Source organism: Dermacentor variabilis, chromosome 3, assembly GCF_050947875.1.
Source record: "Dermacentor variabilis isolate Ectoservices chromosome 3, ASM5094787v1, whole genome shotgun sequence".
Lineage (NCBI taxonomy): Eukaryota > Metazoa > Arthropoda > Arachnida > Ixodida > Ixodidae > Dermacentor > Dermacentor variabilis.
This window is the reverse complement of record NC_134570.1, coordinates 366,067-387,368: the sequence shown is the minus strand read 5'-3', so window position 1 is coordinate 387,368 and position 21,302 is coordinate 366,067. Positions and strand designations below refer to the sequence as shown.

Below are 21,302 nucleotides of genomic sequence, written 5' to 3'. Positions count from 1 at the left end.
TTGGCGCATATCTTTAACGAAATACTTATAGGGCAAAGTAAGCGACAGGAAGCACATGAAAAGCATACATAAGACGCCAGTCCTGTCCCTCCTGGCGTCCTATCCTGTTCCTCGTTTGTTTCCTGTCACTTACTTTGGGCCACAAATCTTTCGTTAAAGTGCCGAAATTCTTTGCACTTTCAGATGTCAACATCGTCTTGCAGATCGGTCACGCCTGGTGGTAGTACTCACTGGAAGTAAAATGAATTAAAAGTCACAACTTACTAGAGCGAAGCTATTAGCCTCTCGGTGGTTGGAATTTTGCTGTCCGTCCTTAAGCAAAAATGATCATCATTGGCAATAGCCACATACGACTCCGGGCAAGCGAAAATGCTGTGACTCACCCCTTCGTAATGCAGAGGCTACAAGCGCGCGGCAAAGTGAAGCCAATGGTGCATACATTATTTTTTTATTGATATCAGGAAAAGTTGACGCACAATTTAAGGCGCCGGCTACTCCCTAGCTCTTGAATGGGTCTGGCCTTCAACATACAGGGTTCTAGATTACATATCCGGTAACCTTTTCATACAAGCACAAGAAATCGTCAAGCAACGTTTTCACAGTAACACTATGACATAAAGAATATATGGCAGATACAATATACAAGTTAAATGACTCCACAGTTCTGTTGAAGAAAGTCTAGAAAATACAAATAGTGTCGCCTAATAATGGTCTCTAGACGGCTGGTGGTACATACATCGTGTAAATGCGTTGTCACATATAGTTGCAACAGAACAGTCAACCTAATCCACAAACACATGCATATATACAGCGAAATTTATTTATTTATTTATTTATTTATTTATTTATTTATTTATTTATTTATTTATTTATTGGTTCCTCAAGGGCCCCGAGGGGCATTACATGAGGGGCGGGCGTACGTAGGCTACTTGAGGTTATCGCGAAACATCATGGGCGTGCTTCGATTGTTCGCTTAAAACACTGCGAACCGATGATAATAGCGGTTCCGGCTGGCAGGTCCTTCCAATTTCGAGCAGTGCGTAGAAAAAACGATTGCTGGAAAGTAGTGGTAATCTTGTTACAACAAGTAATCTTGTTGCGCGATTTTGGACGGATTCATGCCGTTTCCTGTCGGTGCCGAAGGACGCGTATAGCTTAATTTTCGAACAGCCTGGCTCTTGTAGCCAGTCCATCGAATGCATTGATTGAATGTATACAGTATGTAGGTGCCCATGATTTCTGTGTATGCGTGGTGTCGAATACCGCATTCCTCTCGGGTGTGGCCGATCCTACATTGGTCAAGCAGGTAGATGCATAAATGACACGCTACGAGAACAAAATAACAAGGTAAACAACTTGGCAGCTTACGGCTTTCTTGCCATGCATTGCCAGAGGTGAAAATGCAAACCTAGACTTAAAGAAACAGTCATCATGAGTAGAAGCAGGTGTGAGATGACGCGCTTGATAATAGAAGCTAGACACATATCAACATTCGGCGACGCATGCGTCAGTAAACACTTAATTCCATTGTCCTCAAGAGAGCTCAATTATCTTTGTTCGAGTTGAACGTGTACATGTCAGTCAAAAAAACTGCTTACGTGTAGTTCCGAGTTTCTTTTTTCTTTATTTTTACCGAAATATTTCACGTGCTGTATGACGTTTCGAGGGTGTATATAGCGAAGAGAACGGAAAAAAATTATGTTGTATAAAGTTAGCGCTGTGTGTGTCAGAAATGCCTTTCTGTTGTCCCTGTTCAGCTTGCGCTACAATAAAATAAGATATGCCATACCAACAAGCCCCTATAGCTATCCTCATCGACTTCGTTTCCCGTTCAACGGGCTGTTTCCTACACGTACTCCGGGATCCTTGCGGTATAGTCACCCTCATCAACACCGCCGTGTGCAGAGCTAGGTCACTTAGTTTCTGCATAAGAAACAAACGTCAACCAGAGGATGTTCGAGCGCTCTTTGGAGGATGTGCTCCTTCGAATGGACACAGGACAAGGATTCTAAAAATCCAGCGCTCAGAATGACTCCAACCGGGATAGACTTTTCAGATCGTTTCTGGGGCCTCAGCTGCGCAGCGCCTATGAACCACACACTGCGGAAATGCAAGTCCGAGAGCATCTACGGCTGGCAGACCAAATGACGGAGTTCCACTGGAAACTTCCCCTGAGGCATCTACGTGACTGGGTGAGCAAAGTGCGCGTGGATGGGACCTGCAACATACATGTACCGGAAGGACTCGCCCTCCCTGAACCTGTACGTGACGTCTTGGGGCTCGGACCAAAGTTTGCGCTGCAACCCCCGAAGAAAAAGCCTGAACATTTATCTATTGTGCGTCAGGTCTCCAGACGTGCTCCAGAGGACGAGGCCATGAGCATCAACTCCGAAGGTGTCGACGCTTTAAAAAGCTGTAAGCCTCCAGGTCAGAAATTACCTGTGAAACATGTAGAATCATACTTGTTAAAGCATGACCTCTGTGTGCTGCCAGCTGATAAAGAAGTCGGCATCGCAGTTTTTTCGCGTGAAGAGTTCAATGAGAAAGCTATAAACGCTGTTTCTGCAGTTTTTAATGAGAGAAATGACATTTATTGTAGTAAGGTCAGAGCGAACGCAGAATTGTGTAAAAATATGAAGGTGCAAGGTGTGATGAGCAGCATCGAAAAAGCAAGGATTATCTGGAAGTATTTTCAGTGCTAAGACTCACAATGAAGGTGTACCGTTCAGGGTGACATTTTCTGAGAGGGACACATGGCAGAAATCTGTCGCTTTGTACCTACAAGGAAAACTAAACTTGCTAGACATCAATGACCCTTTGCTGACAAAATTCCGAGGAGGTTTTAAATTTTTTAAGAGCACATGAAAATCAACGTTTAAAGGCATTCTCCGCAGATATTAAAGGTCTTTATTATTCTCTGCCACAATCAGAATCAGTAACCTGTACTGACAGTTTGATTGATACATATGGTGCCGTTAGGTTTAGTACGGAAGCAGGTAGATCTATTGAATTTTTTTTAGTATTGCTTAGGTTTTATTTGCCGTCTGCGTTTATCGAAAACAGAGGTACCCTGTTTCAGCAGAAACAGGGAATGTGTATAGGTTCTTGCGTAGCACCAGTGCTAAGTAATCTGCTTTTAGCCAAACTGGACAGAGACCTGTCAGAGCGTCTTCACTAATCTAAGGTTGTACAAGTCTTTAGATATGTTGATGACTTTTTATTTATTATTTATTATTATTTATTAATACCTCAAGGGTCCAAAATAGGACATTACATGAGGGGTGGGCATGTAAAAGGCGGGATTGATGATGTTGAAATTAGAAAGATGAGTCGGAACACTCAATGGCAGATCTAAAGCGTGCTGTATCGCGGATGAGTGCAGTGTGTCTGGGAAGGCCATTCCAGTCTCGGACAGTTCGGACGAAGAATGACTGCAGGAACGTAGTGGTGCGGGCTTGTGGTGGGATTACGGAGTTCGGATGGCCTGTTCGACGAACACGATGAACCAGCTGGACCAGCTGGCTGTCACGAGGTATGGAATAAAAAAACCTGTGATAGAGGCATAGGCGAGAGATGCGACGACGAGAAGCAAGAGGCGATAGGTCTAGTTTCGATTTTAGTGATGAAACGCTCCGTGAAGTTCTTACTGGCTGTACATCCGCTTGTTTTACTAATGAATGTGCTCCCGTTTTTACCGCTATTCGTGACTGTCTTAACCCACTAGAAGTGACCTTCGAAATGCCATGTGACGGGAGGATTAGACTCCTTGATATCAAGTTCGTGCTCACGGATAACAAAACCTGCTGGCGTTACGAACCTAGGGCAAGTGAGCCACTTTTACCATTTCGTTCCTCACTTTTACCATTTCATTCCGCGCATACAAGCTTGTAAAGAGGGGAATCGCGAAGATGTGTTTCAGCGAAGCACTGAAGAAATCATGCCAACTTCTAATGCACGATAGCTTCGGACGGCAAGCCTCGCGTTTAAGCTGCGCTGGTTACCCGAGCCACGTGCTTGTGTCAGTCTCAGAAGGACTGCTTAAGAAGGCACAGGAAAGCAGTTCGGAGCAGGTGCATGATACAAGCACTGATATAAGCAAAAGAAAGGTTGCTGTCATCTGCTACATACACGGGTTCTCCCATAGATTAAAGAAGATTGCTGGAAGGAGCGGCACCAACGTTGTATTTTCTGCACCTAATAAATTGGTCAGCCTGTGTAGAAACACAAGAATCGCATGTAACGCATGCGAAAATGAACATAAAAACTAATTCATTCATTGCATCGCGGGTGTGGTATACCGCATTCCACTCTGGTGTGGACGATCCTACCTTGGTCAAACAGGCAGATGCATAAATGACAGGCTACGAGAACACAACAACAAAGAATTTGGCCGCTGACGGCTTTCTTGCTATCCATTGCCAAAGATGCAAATGCAAACCTAGATTTAAAGAAACAGTCATCATGAGTAGAAGCAGGTGCGAGATGACGCGCTTGATAATAGAAGCTAAACACATATCAACATTCGGCGACGCATGCCTCAGTAAACCTTCCATTTCATTATCCTGAAAAAAGCTCAATTATATTTGTTCGCGCTGGACCTGTACGTTTCTGTGAATATGTGAGTGAAAAACGTGCTTACATAGGGTTCCCAGTTTATTTTTTTGTTTATTTTTACCGAAATTTTATACATGATGTATGACGTTTCAAGGATGTATATACAGCGGCGAGAACGGGAAATAAATATGTTCTTGAAAGTTAGCGCTGTGTGTGTCGGATGTGCCTTTCTGTTGTCCTTGTTCAGCTTGCGCTACAACAAAATAAGATATGCCGTACCAACAAGCCCCTATAGCTATCCTCATTGGCTTCGTTTGACTGGAACTAACGAAAATCAGGCCTCTGGGTTCCCCTTCTTCTCCTTGATTACCTTGCGAGTGTTTCGACTATGTGCGGCAGCTTTTACGCCTTCCGGCGGCGTGCGAGGTTTTATTGGGCCCTTTGTCTTCTCCTAAGATCACATTCCACGTGGCGGCGCCTGTGGTAGAAACGATTTTCCACATCCGCCGTGGTGGCCTTGAGCGGTGGCGGTGGCCAGCACTTTCAGAGCAAGACCTAGTACACATATATAAGTACCCAAGAAAGTTCATCGGGAATTGGCACTGATGTAGCTAAATTAATGAGAGCATACCTCTGGTAAAGCATATGATGCGAACATGTTGGTTTTCCCTGCGGCAAGTTGTTTTTCGTCCTGTTTTATGTTCCTTTACTTTATCATTGCATTTAAAAAACAAGTAATTTACTATATGCTTTTCCTGGTTTCGTTGAGTGTCGATTGACATGATAGCATTGCCTGTAGCAATATGGTTCATCAATATTCAAGAGGGAGATGAAATATATTTATTTATTTATTTGTGATACCCTCAAGGTACATAATTGTACATTGTAGAGGGGAGGGGCGAGCGCCAGATTTGTGGATAGGAATAATCTTTGCTGTTTTCGAGTCATGAGGCAAGGATGAAGACAGGTACGATTGTGAAAAAATGCTCTCTAAGATGATAGAGGAATACTCACTAGTATTTTTTAGAAATTTCGTCGTGATTTCGTCTATTCCACAAGAAGACGTAAGTTTGAGAGTGTCTATTTTTTTATCCCAGTAGAGTTAAAAATTACGGGATCCATAGGAAAAAAAATTGCAGCATGGTAGCCTTGGAAGGTCGTTATCATGTGCTGAAGGAATGAAAGCCTTTATAAATACATTATTTAAAATCGTAGCGCAGTGCTGCCGAGGTATAGGCTCACCGGAACACGTGCTAAGTGATATGATTTTCGATGCACTAGGCCTTACTACATTCCAGAAGCTTCTTGGATTATTTATGAGCATGTTCGGAAGGGTATTATTGAAAAAATTAAATTTTGTATTCTTTATCGCTGATGAGTAGGCCGAGGCAGCTTCTTTGTAAGTAGACCATTTAGCCTGGCTTTCCATCCGCTTATCTGTGCGAAAAAGTCGTTTTTTTTTTCTGTTAGGCGTTTCAAAGATTTAGTATACCATGAAGCATTGTTATTCGAAAAAACGCGCCTCTTCGGAAGAAACTTGTTAACAAGATCGTGAATTTTTTCTTTGAATATATTCCAGTTAGTATCCAGTGAGCGCGGTTTATGCAAAAGTACATAGTAACCTATGTATGTCTTCACTATTTATTGCTGTCCAACTAGTATTTGGCAAATGTAGTACCGGTATTTCTATATATCATACAGTAACGCATGCGCATCATGAACAGAGGGTGTGGATTTTCTTTCTCTTTCACTTCTACGGCAGCATCAAATTTAGTGGCAGCCTGGCACAGCCAAGTCTATCTCTGTCGAACAATATCTGTGTGGCTGGTTTCCTCAAATTAACAGTGAACTGGGCCATGTTTCGTTGAGGATCAAAGGATAATTGACTAAACAGGGCCACGCCCAAAACATTTAGGCCTGGACGAGTTACAGGCACGGTTTAAAACAACTGGGCGGGCTAGCGCGTGACAGTGCAAAAAGCTGGCTGGTATCTGCCCAGAAAAAAGCCGGCCGGTCCAGTGCTATATTCCAACACTCATCAGCCTGCGCTTATGTTTTCATAGCGTGACTGCGAAGAGTTATTTCTTTCTTTCTTTTTTTCCAGGACCCTCGGGAGTTACTCATCCTTAGCCTGCGCCGAGAAGTCCGGCTATTACGCATGGAGAACAGCTATCTGCGCCAACAGGTTCGTACTCACTGCACCAGACATACCGCGACCGCGTGCATATTATTGTTATAGCAATTATGTGGACACTCCAAGCGCATTTTTGCCGCCGCCGTCCCCGTGATATACCGTGCAAAGTCCAACGGCGATAACATCGTCGCCTCGCGCTGTATGCTAGTGAAAGCCTGCCGTGGTGAGGCGACGATCGCGGCTCAATCTCGCACGCTCAAGGAGGAAAGCCAGGTGCAAACGCGCTGTCTTTCGTCGCGCGCACGGATCCGGGGGGAGGCGAGGTGGCGGGGAGTGGAGGTGGGGGGGAATTGTACTTTGGCAACATGGTGGAAGGAAAAAAAACCTGAGGGGCCCTAACGTTAGTTACCCTTTGCGAAGCTGAGCAAGTGATGGCGTTGCCCCGCCATCATGTCGGGCCAGTTCTCCTCTTTTGTTTACACCTCTCGCGAAACCACGCCGCGCTGCACGCAACCGGGCTGCTCGGAAGCGCGCGCTCCGCAGCAATACTAAACCAAAGGATGTAATCGCGATGCCTCATCGCATTACCGTTGCCGAACTCGTGTTGAAAGAAGTTCATAATGAACTTGGAAAATTGGGCCATGAGGCCAAATCCGCTGTTTTTACCGGTGTTTATCAAAATAAACATGCTTGATCAGCCCAACCAACTGAACTATTCTCATGAACCGCAGGTACCGGCTACTTCCCAGTTCTTGCGTGTTATTAAAACAGATCACCTATATCGTTCCCTCCTACTTGCTTACGAACAGTAAACAGCGCTAAACAACAGGACCAGGCGAGGGACGCAGACAACAGCGCTGACTAACAACCAAGTGTCTTTATTCTTTCAGTCAACATATATACTCCGCCGCAATATCAAATCACAGAATCAGCATAATGCAGCATGCGCAGGGGCGGAAATTGCAATTAATGCGATAGGAAGGCAATCTCCTTCGGATGGAGAGAAATCGAGGGAAGGCTTACACATGCTTCGCCGCAAATATGAATATGGAAAGCTTCGGAAATAAGACGTGCGCGGTCATTGCCGTATTTTGACAGATATATCACATCTTTAAAAGGCGGCTTGCAGCCGCATTGATTGCAATGCAGTGATAATTGACTATCTCTAGCTCGTTTTTCAACTTTGAGTGTTCGCGCATGCGGTAATGGATGCACCGCCCCGCCTGACCGATATAAAAATGCTTGCATTAAAGAGGAATACTATAAACCACACAGTCACAACAGTCAACAACAAACCTCTGTCTGTGCTGCTTTTTATAACTTTTTTTGTTGTTCTCGGTCACCTGATTGACTTGATGGCACAGGCTACCTAACTTATTTCTGGCAGTGAACAGCAACCTAACGCCTGACCTACTGACAACCCTTTTGAGATTATGCGCAACCTGGTGCACATATGGGATAACCGGAGCCATCTGCCGTGAGCGATTCGCAGATTGAGTAATTGCCGGTTGCTTGCTTTTAAGGCTTGTTGCGACGCTTTCAACGATGCTAACTAAAAACGTTAACGGGAAACCTGCGAGCTTCAGCCAGGCTACTTGCAATTCGAAGCTTGCATCCACTTGGTGGTCACAAGACCTAATGAGGGCCGCCTTCATGCAAGATCTTACAATACCGCGCTTGACTATCTTTGAATGCGCGGAGGAAAAGGAAAGAAGGCTCTTATGAGACCGAGGAGCGTAACCCCAACATACATGATTGCTTAAGAACGATAGCTCCAAGTCTAAGAAACGGAGCTTGCAGGTTGTGAACCAGAACGAGCTGCATTTTTACAGGGCTCAGAAGTTTCTTCAAGATTTGCGATTGGCGTCTCCCACAGCCGACTTCCTGTGGGGCAAGCTGGTGGTTTGACAGCCTAGGAGAGGACCTCGGAATCCAGGACAAGGCCAAGAGGTAACGACATTCGGAGATGCCTCGATCCTGAAGAATGTTGCTGATCTACTCAAGCTTGGTCCTAAATCTTGTTAGTATCCTGCTTTGGACAAGACGGAACTGCTCAGCCTCGTCCGGACAGCTGCTGGTAGAAGAAGAACAGATGAAGCTGACAGATGCATCAGAAAATCTGCTGACTGCCTGCCCCAGCAGGTTACAAAAGTCAACACAGTTCGGCTCTGCACAGCAGTGACCATCCTTCGGGAAGCGGAGCTCAAGCTGCTACTATCCGACAAAAAAAGGTGAATTTGTCGGGGTGCCTGGTGGCTTGTACAACAGCAAAGCAGATTCGGCCATTCTAGGCAACTTCAAGGAAGTGCACTCAGTGGCTCCTGCGAAGGTGAAAACAAGGGCTGTTCAACTTTGCGAAAAAGCCGGACTCTTCAAGTCGCCTGCTCCATAAAGGCCTGCAAGGAACCAGTATTTCTTTGTTTTTCGGTGCCTGGGCTCACAAGGAACTGTGCCTTTTTCGGGCCATTTTTTTCTGAGTGTGGAACCTGGCAACAAGTGGGAGTGTTCCTGCAAAGGCTTTTGTGCCTTCTCGACATAGATGACTCCTTCCTCATAAAGGCGCCAGGTACTCCACCTTTCTCCGTGAGGAATGTCTAAAGGCTGTCCGAACTTTTTCCGTCGACATCAAGGACATATATTATTCTTTGCCTCAAGATGTATGCATTGAAGTCGGCCATTGCATTGACAAATACGGCGTTCTTAAATTTCGGAATGCATGTGGTATCAATGTCGACAGGTTTTCAGAGCTCTTAAGGTTTTACAAGCTTTCCACGTTCGTCTCCATGCAGGATAAGCTTTTTATACAAAAGAAAGGTGTGTACATCGGTTCATGTATAGCCCCAGTTTTTAGCGACATTTTATTGGCCAGCTATGACCGCAATCTTGAAACTAAGCTCAGCCAGACGAGCACTGTAAAAGTGATGCGATACGTTGATGACTTTTAACATTTTTACAATACTAGCTCTACTGACGCGCAGCCTCCTGCTGCTATAATATTTTGCCTGTTCCGCATAGTTTTAGATTCCTTTGAATTAACCACGGAGCATCCGTCAGACAACAAGCTGCGTTTCTTAGACTTCGAGATATCGTTCTCAAGCAATCATGTATGTTGAGGTTACGCTCCTCGGTCTCATAAGAGCCTTCTTCCCTTTCCTCCGCGCACTCAAAGATAACCAAGCGCGGTATTGCAAGATATTGCATGAAGGCGGCCCTCAGCAGGTTTTGCGACCACCAAGTGGATGCAAGCTTCGAATTGCAAGTAGCCAGGCTGAAGTTCGCAGGTTTCTCGTTAATGCTTTTAACTAGCATGGCTGAAAGCCTCGCAACAAGCCTTAAAAGCAAGCAATCGGCAGTTACTCAATCTGAGAATCGCTCACGGCAGATGGCTCCGGTTATCCCATATGTGCACCAGGTTGCACATAATCTCAAAAAGTTGTCAGCAGGGCAGACGTTAGGTTGCTGTTTACTGCCAGAAATAAGTTAGGTAGCCTGTGCCATCAAGTCAATCGGGTGACCGAGAACAACAAAAAGTTATAAAAAGCAGCAGAGACAGAGATTTGTTGTTGACTGTTGTGACTGTATGGTTTATAGGATTCCGCTTTCATGCAAGCGGTTTTATATCGGTCAGACGGGGTGGTGCGTCAATGACCGCATGCGTGAACACTCAAACAAAGTTGATAAACGAGCTAGAGATAGTCAATTATCACTGCATTGCAATGAATACGGCTGCAAGCCGTCTTTTAAAGATGTGACACATCTGTTAAAATAGCGGAATGACCACGCACGTCTTATTTCTGAAGCTTTCCATATTCATATTAGCGGCGAAGCATGCGTAAACCTTCCCTCTATTTCTATGCAATTAATGCAATTTATATGCAATTTTTGCCCCTGCGCAAGCTGAATTCTGTTGATTCTGTGCTTTGAGATAGCGGCGTAGTATATATATGCTGACTCAAAGAATACAGACACTTGGTTGTCAGTCAGCACTGTTGTCTGTGTCCCTCTTCTTGTCCTGTTGTTTAGCGCTATTTACTGCTCGTAATCATGAACTAACCAGCCCAAATGCGTACTCTCCTACTTGCTTTTATCTGCTTGGACTTCCTGGGGCTCTCAGAAGGAATTGCGAGCTAGACGTCTGGCGATGCAAAAAAAAAAATGTACGCGTTCTCATTGCACTGCACGAACGCACTAGAGACACGTACGACACACCGACCTATTTGCAATCCATCTTTAGTATATGAGCACAAACATGTATTCTCTCTGCGGCTTGAGGAGTCGTGCTTTATTGAACAAATTTGAGGTCCGCGCACCACCACCACAGCGCGTCGGTGGGGAGGCAGAATGTCGTTTCTGACTCCGCTTTTACAGTCATTGACTGCGGCCAGAGGTGCCTTCTTCCTACGGTACGTAAAGATTCACGGAACCAAAGTTTTGTAATAGCCTGCGCATGGTTCAGAACAGTAGACGTGTAGATCCGGCCTACGTGCGACTATAGAAGTCGTTTGATGTGTTCGCAGGCGCACGTTCTGTGGAGCCTTGCTCACTCTTGCAGTGAATCCGCTAACCTGCACTTCCCTGCGGTTTCCACGTGCACAAATAAGATACACCTGCAGTAGGGAGGATTCGTCCCTTAATAAGTCAAAGCAACAGCTTTTTTCATGTCTGAACTTACCTCCTCCTTCGTCCCTCCGCCCGTCGTGATGGATTCACTTCGTCGGTGGTTATCTTAATTAATGTTGTAACAATAACAACCATTATTCCCTGATAAAGCGTTGGTTGGCCGACGCACGGTGCTGAGGGCAGCAAAATGCACATATTTTGCCTAAAGCTCTGTCAGCACGTGCATTGTTATACACCTGGGCAGGTGTTAGAACCGCGAACGCGCTCTGCTTAAAATGGTTTGTGCTGTCGTGAGGGCTGCGAGAAACAAGCAACAGTTCAGCAACATGTGTTCTAATATTGTTGTGATCGGCCGTTCGCCCCGCGACACCCCTCGGCCACGGCTCGCCCGATTATGTTTAAAGGGCCGACGGCCTCGTCAGGATGGTTCTCGACACGGATGAGTTATGGTCAGCGCAGGAGTTCCTTGTTCATGAGAGGTTTGACCGATTAGCAATGATACGGCTGTCACCTGTCAGCAGCACAAACTGGTGTGTCCAAGCCAGAGATGCCCTCAGTATGACCCGCTCAGTATGACCCTCTCAGTGTACGGTCAGCGTCGGCGAAAAGGGCGACCTACCTCCGGATTGGTGGTACCTGATGTCGTCGACCCCCTGGCACCGGATTGGAAGAAGTGGCTAAACAAAGATCACACATGGCGCAAAAGAAGCTACGGACGGCAGGAGTGATCAGCGACTACCACTTAATCATCAGCTTTTCTGTATTTCTTTGCATTTCTTTGTATTACTCTGCGTTTTCTTGTACTTATGTAAATACATACGTGTTTGTCCAACGTGCTGCATATCGGACCCAGCTCGCTACTCGTTCACTCGCTACTCCACGAGAAAAGAGGGTCCCATGTCTTCGAACCCCGAGTCGCAACATTGCATGGCCGCTGTGGGATAGTCCGCGCAGCGCTTCGACTTTGGCACGGTGTGTGCACGACCTTTTCTCCTTGAGACTTGCCAGGCTTAACGTGGTTATTCCTGGAAACAAGGGTGTAGGAAGCCTTGTTGAAAGATACCTTGCTTCTACACCTAATTCCTTGAATAACTTGTCGGCAAAAGAGAGGTAGCCATGGGTTGGAGGAAGTTGCGCAAAACGGATCTAAACGTGATATGCGGGGAATTCGGGATTGATTGTGGGAAGCAGCTAAGGGAGGCGGAAGTCATCGATGCGACAGAGGCAAGTGGCAGAGATGATCAACAAGGCTGATTCTTGGGCTAGTTGGTACGCTTTACTCATAATGGCAAAGTCTTTAGCGCAATTCAGAAAAGACCGGGACGTGACAGAGACACAGGACAGCACTGACTTTCAACTGACGTTTATTGAAACACAGAGGCAAATATATAGCGAAGCAGGTATGAAGGATACAACATAAAAGACAAATCACACTCTACGCATGCGCAAGTCATTACCGTCCAGGAACGCGATTGCCTTGTCAGAAAGATTAACTGATGGTGTACTAATTAACACAGACTGCTGCTCTCTTTTTTCTAATTAGCCGGGCTTCGATTATTTCACGCATGCAGCGGTCTTTGCTCCTGGCCTCCACTGTCCATGCGCCGAACATTGGTTTGCACGTTTTGCTGGGACAATCATGGCAATATTCAGAAAGGTTTCCGTCCCTTGGTTTTCCCACATTTCGCTTGTGTTCTGCAAACCTTTCATTGAGGCAGCTGCCAGTTCGCCCTATGTATACCCGACCACAAGTTAACGGAATACGGTAAAACACCCCTTGCGAGCACTCCACCAACTTTTTCCTATGCTTCACTTTACTCTGTGCTCCTCTTGTATGCTTTACTATGCTCCCCTTGATTGTTTGGTTCCCATAGGCTGAAGGAGGTTGCCAATAAGGCGAATGTGAAGTTGACATTCTATGCCCCGGTGAAGTTATCAAAGTTGTGTAAGCTGACGGACCCTTTTCCCAAATAATCAAGGGGATGTAAAGTGAAGCATAGGAAAAAGTTTGTGGAGTGCTCGCAAGGGGTGGTTTACCGCATTCCGTTAACTTGTGGTCGGTTATACGTAGGACAAACTGACAGATGCCTCAATGAAAGGCTTGCAGAACACAAGCGAAATGTGGCAAAACCAAGGGACTGAAAGCGGCAGCAACGCGCGGCAAACGCGGGAATGGATGCGAGACCCATTTTCCGCGGCCACGGTTCGCGGCAGACGCAAAACGACCACCAATGGGGAACCAGCGCTGGAGTTTTCACGGCGCCTGCAGCGCCGCCCTGGCGGTCAGAACGTGCACAATGCAGCCTCCCCCGCGGACGAAAATTGCGTTGCGTGCCCATAAAGTCGAAGGAAAACAAAAGGGCGCCGACGATACTATTGCGTATACAAGTGCCACAACTAAGTCGGGATGAGGGAGGATGTATCCTTCTGCGTCTTTCCATCTAAACCCTACGAACAAGAACGGAGGCGGCGTTGGATCCAAGCAGTCAGGCGAGCGGAGTAAGCTCCCGTCTCGTCGCCCTGTCAAGCGGTGTCGGGCTGGTTTCTAAATCAAATTTTGCGTGTATCCTTGGTTTATTCGATAGTGAAGACGGTCAGCCATGGCAGACAGTACCAAACAGCAGAATCTGCTGTCGGTATTTCGTCGGAAACAAAATGAGCAATAGCATGCACCATCAGGCATATGTACCATTTTTCCTTCGCAAGGCCACCGCCAAGCCCCTTCCAACGCCACCGCACCAAGTGAACGATACGAAAGGTAAAAATTATCCATTCATTACCAAGAATTATGTAGGAGGGAAGCTGCCTTGTAATACGATTTGTATGCGCATAGTGCCGGCGCACGCGCGACTAAGCCACCTATGTGTTTATAAATATGCGCATGCGGATGAGGACTCGGCGCTGAGATGCATCCGGCAAATTAATGTAATTAGTGCTAAATGTAGCCAGAATTGTTACGGATCAAGCAGCCGAGCACTCAAACCTTTGCTTGCGCGAGTCAGCTGATGCGATAAAGCTTTCTTCTCCATTGACTGCTGTGGCGAAGTAACATCAGAATTTTTTATGTCTAGCCAGAGAAATATGGAATATCTTCAGGCCAACAAATACTTCCGAAACCATAGCGCAGCACGACCGGAGCCATAACTGCTAGATTTGCGAGGCAGGCAGCCACGCAAGCATGGCATCGATACACGACGCAACCGTTAAAGAAACACACGTGCTCGCCGCGACGCACTGTGAAAAATGTATAAAGCTTAAAAAGCTTCTTTCGTCATTTCTTCACTTGATGGCGCTAGCTTCTTTACAAAAACTCCACTTGAAGCGGCGCGAAAACGGAAACATACGAACTATAATACGGCTGCGTATGCGTGTGTCGTCTGGTTGTGTGGCTGGAATATGCCGCGTTTCGTCGCCAGGGCGGCGTGCAACGCACTCTTTTCGACGCGCCGCCTATCCAGCGCTGGTTCCCCATACGGGCGAGGAGGATAGGGCGCGCGGAGAGCCATTCCTCCTCTCTGGCTTGGGCGATCCGGCGCGGCACTGCTTGAAAGTATTGCTGTCGCGTGCTGCGGAGCGATTTTGAGATGTTTTAGATGGTATTTTGTGAAATTTACGCCGTGTCCGTTCATATAAGGTCGTCAGGGAAGCCTTTCGGTGCATCGGTAACTACAGTAGGCGGAAATATCTTTTGGGAGCGCAGAAATGTGACGCGTTTTATAAGCCGCGGTGTACGCACATTATCAGTCGCGGTGTGTGTATGTGTTGTGAACTGTTTTACTTATATCGGTTTTAATTCAACAAAGAAACCCGGTGTCTCTGTATTAGCAGCATGAAATGGTAAATCTGCTCAATATCTGATCGCTTGGCGTAGGGAGCAAAGCATAAATATAAGAGCGCGTGCTCGTGCACGGCCAACCTAAGGCAACCACGAAACATCTAAGCGGCAGGCGCAATCAAATATTTGTGATGCACCGGCATCGTTCTCGCGCATTTCAAGTCTAGTAGGCTGCAAATTACCATATGTCTACGCTAGCCTTCCTGCATGAGGCCGATGGCGCTGCTCAACACAGCGATCACTGCGGTTTGTGAACCAGCACGGTACATATGTAAGCTGTGCGCTTCGGCATTGCATTTTTTGCCTGCATACAGCCATAATATATGAAGGATCGCATAAAAAGAATGCGATGCCTATTTCTGTGGACAAAATTTCCGTAATGCGTGTGAGTGCGTCGTAGTGAACGGAACAAACACAACCGAAAAAGAAATTCGGTTATAATCTTCTTTCTCGAAAAAAGCAAGAGAAAACGGGCTAACGCCGCAATAGGGCCTCGCATAGTCACGCCGCACAACGTTTATAAATATATAACCGCTGATGCGGTATGCTTGGACCATGCGGTATATAGAGCAAAGATATATGTAATCCAGCACTTACCACTGCTTAGGACGCTCGCGCAGTTCGTAAACAGTCCCTTTGCTGCACAAGCGTAATTCAGACTGTAAGGTATGCTGCTATCACTTGCCAAAACTATTTTATTCAGGTGCGGAAACCTCACCCATCGAACCAAGTAGTCACGCAATGTAACCTGCAGCGAACAGTTTGAACGCTTGCCAAAGTATAACATCACAGCTCCTATCGTAGCAGAACGGTACCCACGATCATCACGCTGTTATGATCGTCGCGTATGTTTCCGCAGCTTAGAAATAGAGGATAATACTGCACTAAGGTCACATTAGTGACTGGAACATTCAGAAATACACAATTCATCTCCGAGGCTGATTGCAGACTCGAATATGCGCGCACACATCGCGTTGCGTGTTCTGTCCACCTCAACGCCAGCAGAAATTCCGGCCATGATGCCTTAACCACTTCAGCACGTCTCACAGAACCGTTTACTACGTAGAAGACGCACGTCATACTAAACAGACCGCACGACCGCGAAAACAAACGCCAGAAACTGCCGCCAAGCGTATACCTGCCATGCAAAAGACCGCTTTCACCCAATCCAATATGGCGCTGCTCATAGGCGGCGCCACTGCGTTCGCAATATGGCGGCGCGTACGAAAAAATGGTCTATAAGAAGCGAGCCGCTTTACGAGCCGCGCTGTTGTGGCGCCACCTGTCGCATAAGCAAAGAATCATAATCTATGGGCTCTGAGACTGAACAGTGACACGCGCGCCGTGAAATTTCACAGGCCATTTCCAGTCAAGGGGGCTGTTTTTGTTACCACGGAACACCTATACAAACTTAGAGAAGGGAAACTGTGCCTTCCACAGTGCAACGGAAATAAGCGTAGCAGTGGCGTCGTGAACTAAAGTATGCGACCACAGATGGCGCTGTACAACAGGAAAAGTAAACGGGGTTTTGCACAGTATGGCGTATGGCCGCTTTACTGGGTATCTGGCTGCTGCGCTATGGTGGCCCTTCTAGCCACCATAGCTGCGCCTCGATCGAGCTTCCGCCAGTTTGGTTGCTGTGTGGCAAACGTAGCGTCTACATATATAAATACATGTAGCGCTGAGTCATATCGAGTTAAGGCACATTCTGAAGTGACTTTTAAGGGCATCCCGAGTGGTTTTTCGTCTATTACGCCGCCGTTACCCCGAGTTGTGCCGCCGCGCTCCAGCTGTTGCATTTCGTGTAGGGCTACTAACAGAATGCGGTTTCCAGGTGGCACGATGGCCTCGACTGGAATAAACGCACACGACGCCAAAGATTGAGTAAGCTTGAAGATATCTTATTTGCATTTTACAAGTACAATAATAAGCACACGTCTACGCATCCACACAAACAAACGCGGTTACATAGTCAAGAACATAGTCATGAAATGGCTCATTACTAAGGGTAGCATAAGCGCACAAGAAAGAAGACCTAAGCTACAAAACGTACGGTCGGCTGCTAAGTATAATAATTTCCCTGTCACCGCGTGTCACTTTTATACAGCGTCCTTACAGCACTACCAGGCCGGGTAGTTTGGTGGAAAGAACGCAATAGCTTACGGCCTTCAGCTGCCTCTTCTTTACGGGTGTCATACGGCGCGATCGCGATCGAGCCCGATACGGATCGAATTTCTCGGCCGTGGTTGGCTCCTTTGCGCAAACTGTGCTACCATATGTGTCTGCACTTATAATCGTCCTAATCTCCGTATCAACGTCGTGCAAGTCCGCATACAGGTATCTATCTGTATCTGAACCATATGTGCCAGCTTAATAGATGTGTAGTGAAATTATGATAACCACTGCGTCTTATCAAACATGTATTGGTTTTGCAAATGCGCACTACAGCTGACGGAACGACATACTGTAAGTGAAGCACAAGAGAACAAGGACAAAGGGAGGATACAACACTTGAAGAAGAAATGAAGAATTAGTAGGCGTACAGCAAACAAGCGATGGCGGAGAACACACAATGATGCATCGGTGTTCTTTGACATCGGTCTGCGTGCTTACGGTGTTATGGAGATCAGCGGCATAAAAACGTACCTTCAAGCGTACTCCCTCAACCTCCGCCGCATTCATTATTATAATCAACGCCTAAACAAAATGAGGCACTATCTTTTGCCAAGATTAGACCTCTTTATAGCAAGTCTATGTAATGACTCGCAGACGAAACCAGCATGCTTTTCGAAAATGTTTTACCGCCGTAGTATTCGAACGCCAACGGCCAGGAAATACATCGATACTAATAGGCTGTCGGCTGCCGGTGGTTAATCAAGTACAAAAACCTTGACGCTATGACTAAAAAGCAGCTTCAACAATAAAATTTTTAAGAAATCAACTGCCTATTTGCCTGAGGTAAAAAAACATCCTTAAATACCTCGATTGTTTATGTCAATGGTTTGTGTAAAGTAAAAAATTCAGCATGTTCAGCGCTCCTAGCAGAGGAAGCACAAATTAAAGTATGCGACCAAATTACAGTAGCTCCACTTACGCGCTTACGCTGAAACGAGCCTCGATTGATTTTTCGCCCTCTGTGGCCATTTGTTGAACTTGAGAGTGTGCGGGGCCTGGCCTTACCACACCGCCACTCAGACGTCGACGAAGAAGTCGCCTCGCAATAGAGGCGTTTTTGGAAACCGTTCGCGCATATGCGTGCCTCTATGATAAATCGAAAGTCGGACAAGGAGCTGCGCGCCAACCGCTGGCACATTATTGGACAGCAGTTTGGCATGACATGTGAGTAATTGGTGAAGGCGGGAAAGCAGAGTGCGCCTGGCCCTCACAGTTTCCCTGTACCGCACCCAAAACTTTCTCGTCCGCTTTCTGGCACGTCGGCGTCGCACAAGTAAAGAAAAAATAAGTATTATAGTGTTCACAGTCACCAGTAGCTCCTCGTCCGTATCAGACATGCCTGAGCGTGGCCGGCAGTGGCGCAAAAAAACAGACACTTCCGATGGAACATGAAATGGGCAGAACGGAGAGCGCGTTGTCACGAGAAGTATCGAATGGAACGAGACAACGCGGGACTCCACGGGCCGTTGCCGCGTGCCGCAAAACGCGACTGTGGACTTGCCCGAACGCGTCTGCCGCGCGGGCGCTTGCCGCGTGCGGCGTGTCGCGCGCGTTTTTGTCGCTAGTGTGGGCGTACCTTTAGTACACCGTCAGTTAATCTTTCTGACAAGGAAATCGCGTTCCTGAACGGCAATGACGTGCGCATGCGTAGAGTGTGATTTATCTTTTGCATTGTTGTATCCTTTATACCAGCTTCGCTATATATTCGCCTCTGTGTTTTAATAAACGTCAGTTGAAAGTTAGCGCTGTCCTGTGTCTCTGCCAACTCCCTGTCTTTTCTGAATTGCGCTAAAGACTTTGCCATTATGGGCAGATATGACGAGGAGATCGCGGAGGCTTGGGAGGATATTCAGGAACAGAGGGCACGCGAACGCGAAAGGAAAGAAGACCAGAGAAAGCGAGAGTAGGATGAACGCGAGTACCAGAAAAAGCGAGAGCAGGATGAACGCGAGGTGTACCAGAGAAAGCGAGAGTGGGAAGAACGCGAATGGGAAAGGCAGGAGCGAACGCGACAGTTCAGAATGCAAATGGAGAAATTGGACAGGGAACTCCAGTATCTCAGGGCACTGTAGGCACGGTTTAGGCGGCACGTATTCGAGGACGGCGAAAACATCGAAAGCTTTCTTGAATTTTTCGAGAATGTTTGCACAGAGGTGCAGCTGGACCGTAACTGTTGGTCGGTATGGTTGTTGGGAGTACTTCCCTATGGGCTCCCTGCAATGCTCAGGCGGCGCCGCGATCGGCTCAGTCGTCAGCGCCACCGTGTCAGTTGCGCGAAACACCGAGGCGGCCACTGCTATGGAGGCGTGCTTTTGCGGCGCTCGTCTGAAACCTGTCGGACGTTCTAAATCGCGCTTTTAAGGCAATCGAAAACATCGAGGCCCATTTTGGACCACCGACGCTTGAAGAAGGTCGTCGGATTTACGACTACAACCATGTATATCGTGTCAAAGAAGTAAGCATCACGGACATCACAGCGAGGTGCTTAAATTAAGTTATGGTGTTTTAGGTGCCAAAACCACGGTGTGATTAGGAGGCACGCCGTGGTGGGGGACTCCGGAATAATTTGGACCACCTGGCGTTCTTTAACGTGGACCTAAATCTAATTACACAGGTGTTTTGGTATTTCGACCCCATCGAAATACGGCCGCCGTGGCCGGTATTTAATCCCCCGACCTCGTGCTTAGCAGCCCAACACCATAGCCACTAAGCAACCACCTCAGGTCGCCAAGTATTTATCACAACATAGCAAGCATGCTTACGACGTCCAACTCAGTTAACAAATCATTATTTTATGCCACTTAAGTGAGAAAATATGCCCGTGGACGCCTCTGAACTGTCAATTGTCGCTTCATTACTTGGAGCATGCATTGCACCTCACAATTGTAGAGGTTTTGGCGATTTGGCAGGTAAGTGCTTTTTTCTCCGTTGACAAAGTGCCTCGAGCATATTCTGGTATTGTCGTTCGGGCTCGAATGTGAGAGGGCATTACCGCTGAAGCATCATAGAGAGTAATCAGCTGAGACTAAACAACGTGAAGACTGAACAAATATGCGCTAGCGTGCGCGAGAGAAATACTAATTTTCGAATACTCAATGTGTGCTGCAGTGTACTCCAACCTTAGTTCTGTTCTAAGCGAGGGAAAATGTCGGCACGAATGAGCTCGGTTCCAGAATTCGCGTCTTGATCTTGGCGCAGGAAGAAACACAGCGCGTACAAAGCTCCAGCACGGAGCGCTTACGAAGCTAGATTTGACGCATAACAACCACTGCGCGTTTGTTTTGGAGTAAGACGAGCTAAACAACTACCTAAACTAATTTACAGGAGCGGGAATCACTTCACGCGTTTTTATGCAGTTGACGCTTTATTGTATGTTTTTACGGATGCCGCTGCTGGTTGTTCTTTATTTTTCTTGTTTTTGCATTTACGTCTCAGTTCGTTTAACAGAAATTCGCAAGACCGACACGAACCGCGACGATCCACTACAGCCGCCGGGTTGCTTCCCTCGGTTTTGAAGGGAAGCGGTACAATTTGATGCCGACATCCCCTTCGCGGTTGTGACAATCCTTAACGCAGAAGTATCTGCGCTTGTTCTTTTTGTTCACACTTCTCACGAAGGAGCTGCCAAGAGGCCGCGATGAATCTATTGGAAAATTGGAAAAGCAGGCTTGGTGAAATGACGGTGAGGGCCTACCCGCGGGTGCTTACCGCCGCTGCTAGGTGGCGCGACATGTACAGGCAAACTTCATTGCAGGGTGCCCATAGCGTGTCCTGTTGCTTAGTTCCCCTTTCTGATGCCGACTTCATTAAGTACGATCTGGCTAAACAGGCATTGTTGCGCCATTTCGGCATTTCTGTGAAGAGCGAGAGACACAATCAAAGTGACCGGTACAAAATTCGTCCTGTCGAAGACACTGAGCTTGCGCCAGTAAATGAAGAGTACGAAAAGTGCGAGGTGGCGAAATCCTCAGAGACAGAGCGCGA

The 21,302-nt window shown here is 46.9% G+C and overlaps 1 protein-coding gene across 1 annotated transcript in view; it reads left to right on the top strand.

Annotated features, from left to right (window-relative positions):
- LOC142575075 (kinesin-like protein KIF12) overlaps positions 1 to 21,302 on the top strand; it is a 769,060-nt gene that overhangs the window by 562,340 nt on the left and 185,418 nt on the right. The window contains exon 10 of the mRNA XM_075684038.1: positions 6,659 to 6,739. Coding sequence (XP_075540153.1) covers positions 6,659 to 6,739 — 81 coding nt within the window. The remainder of the gene's footprint in view (positions 1 to 6,658; positions 6,740 to 21,302) is intronic.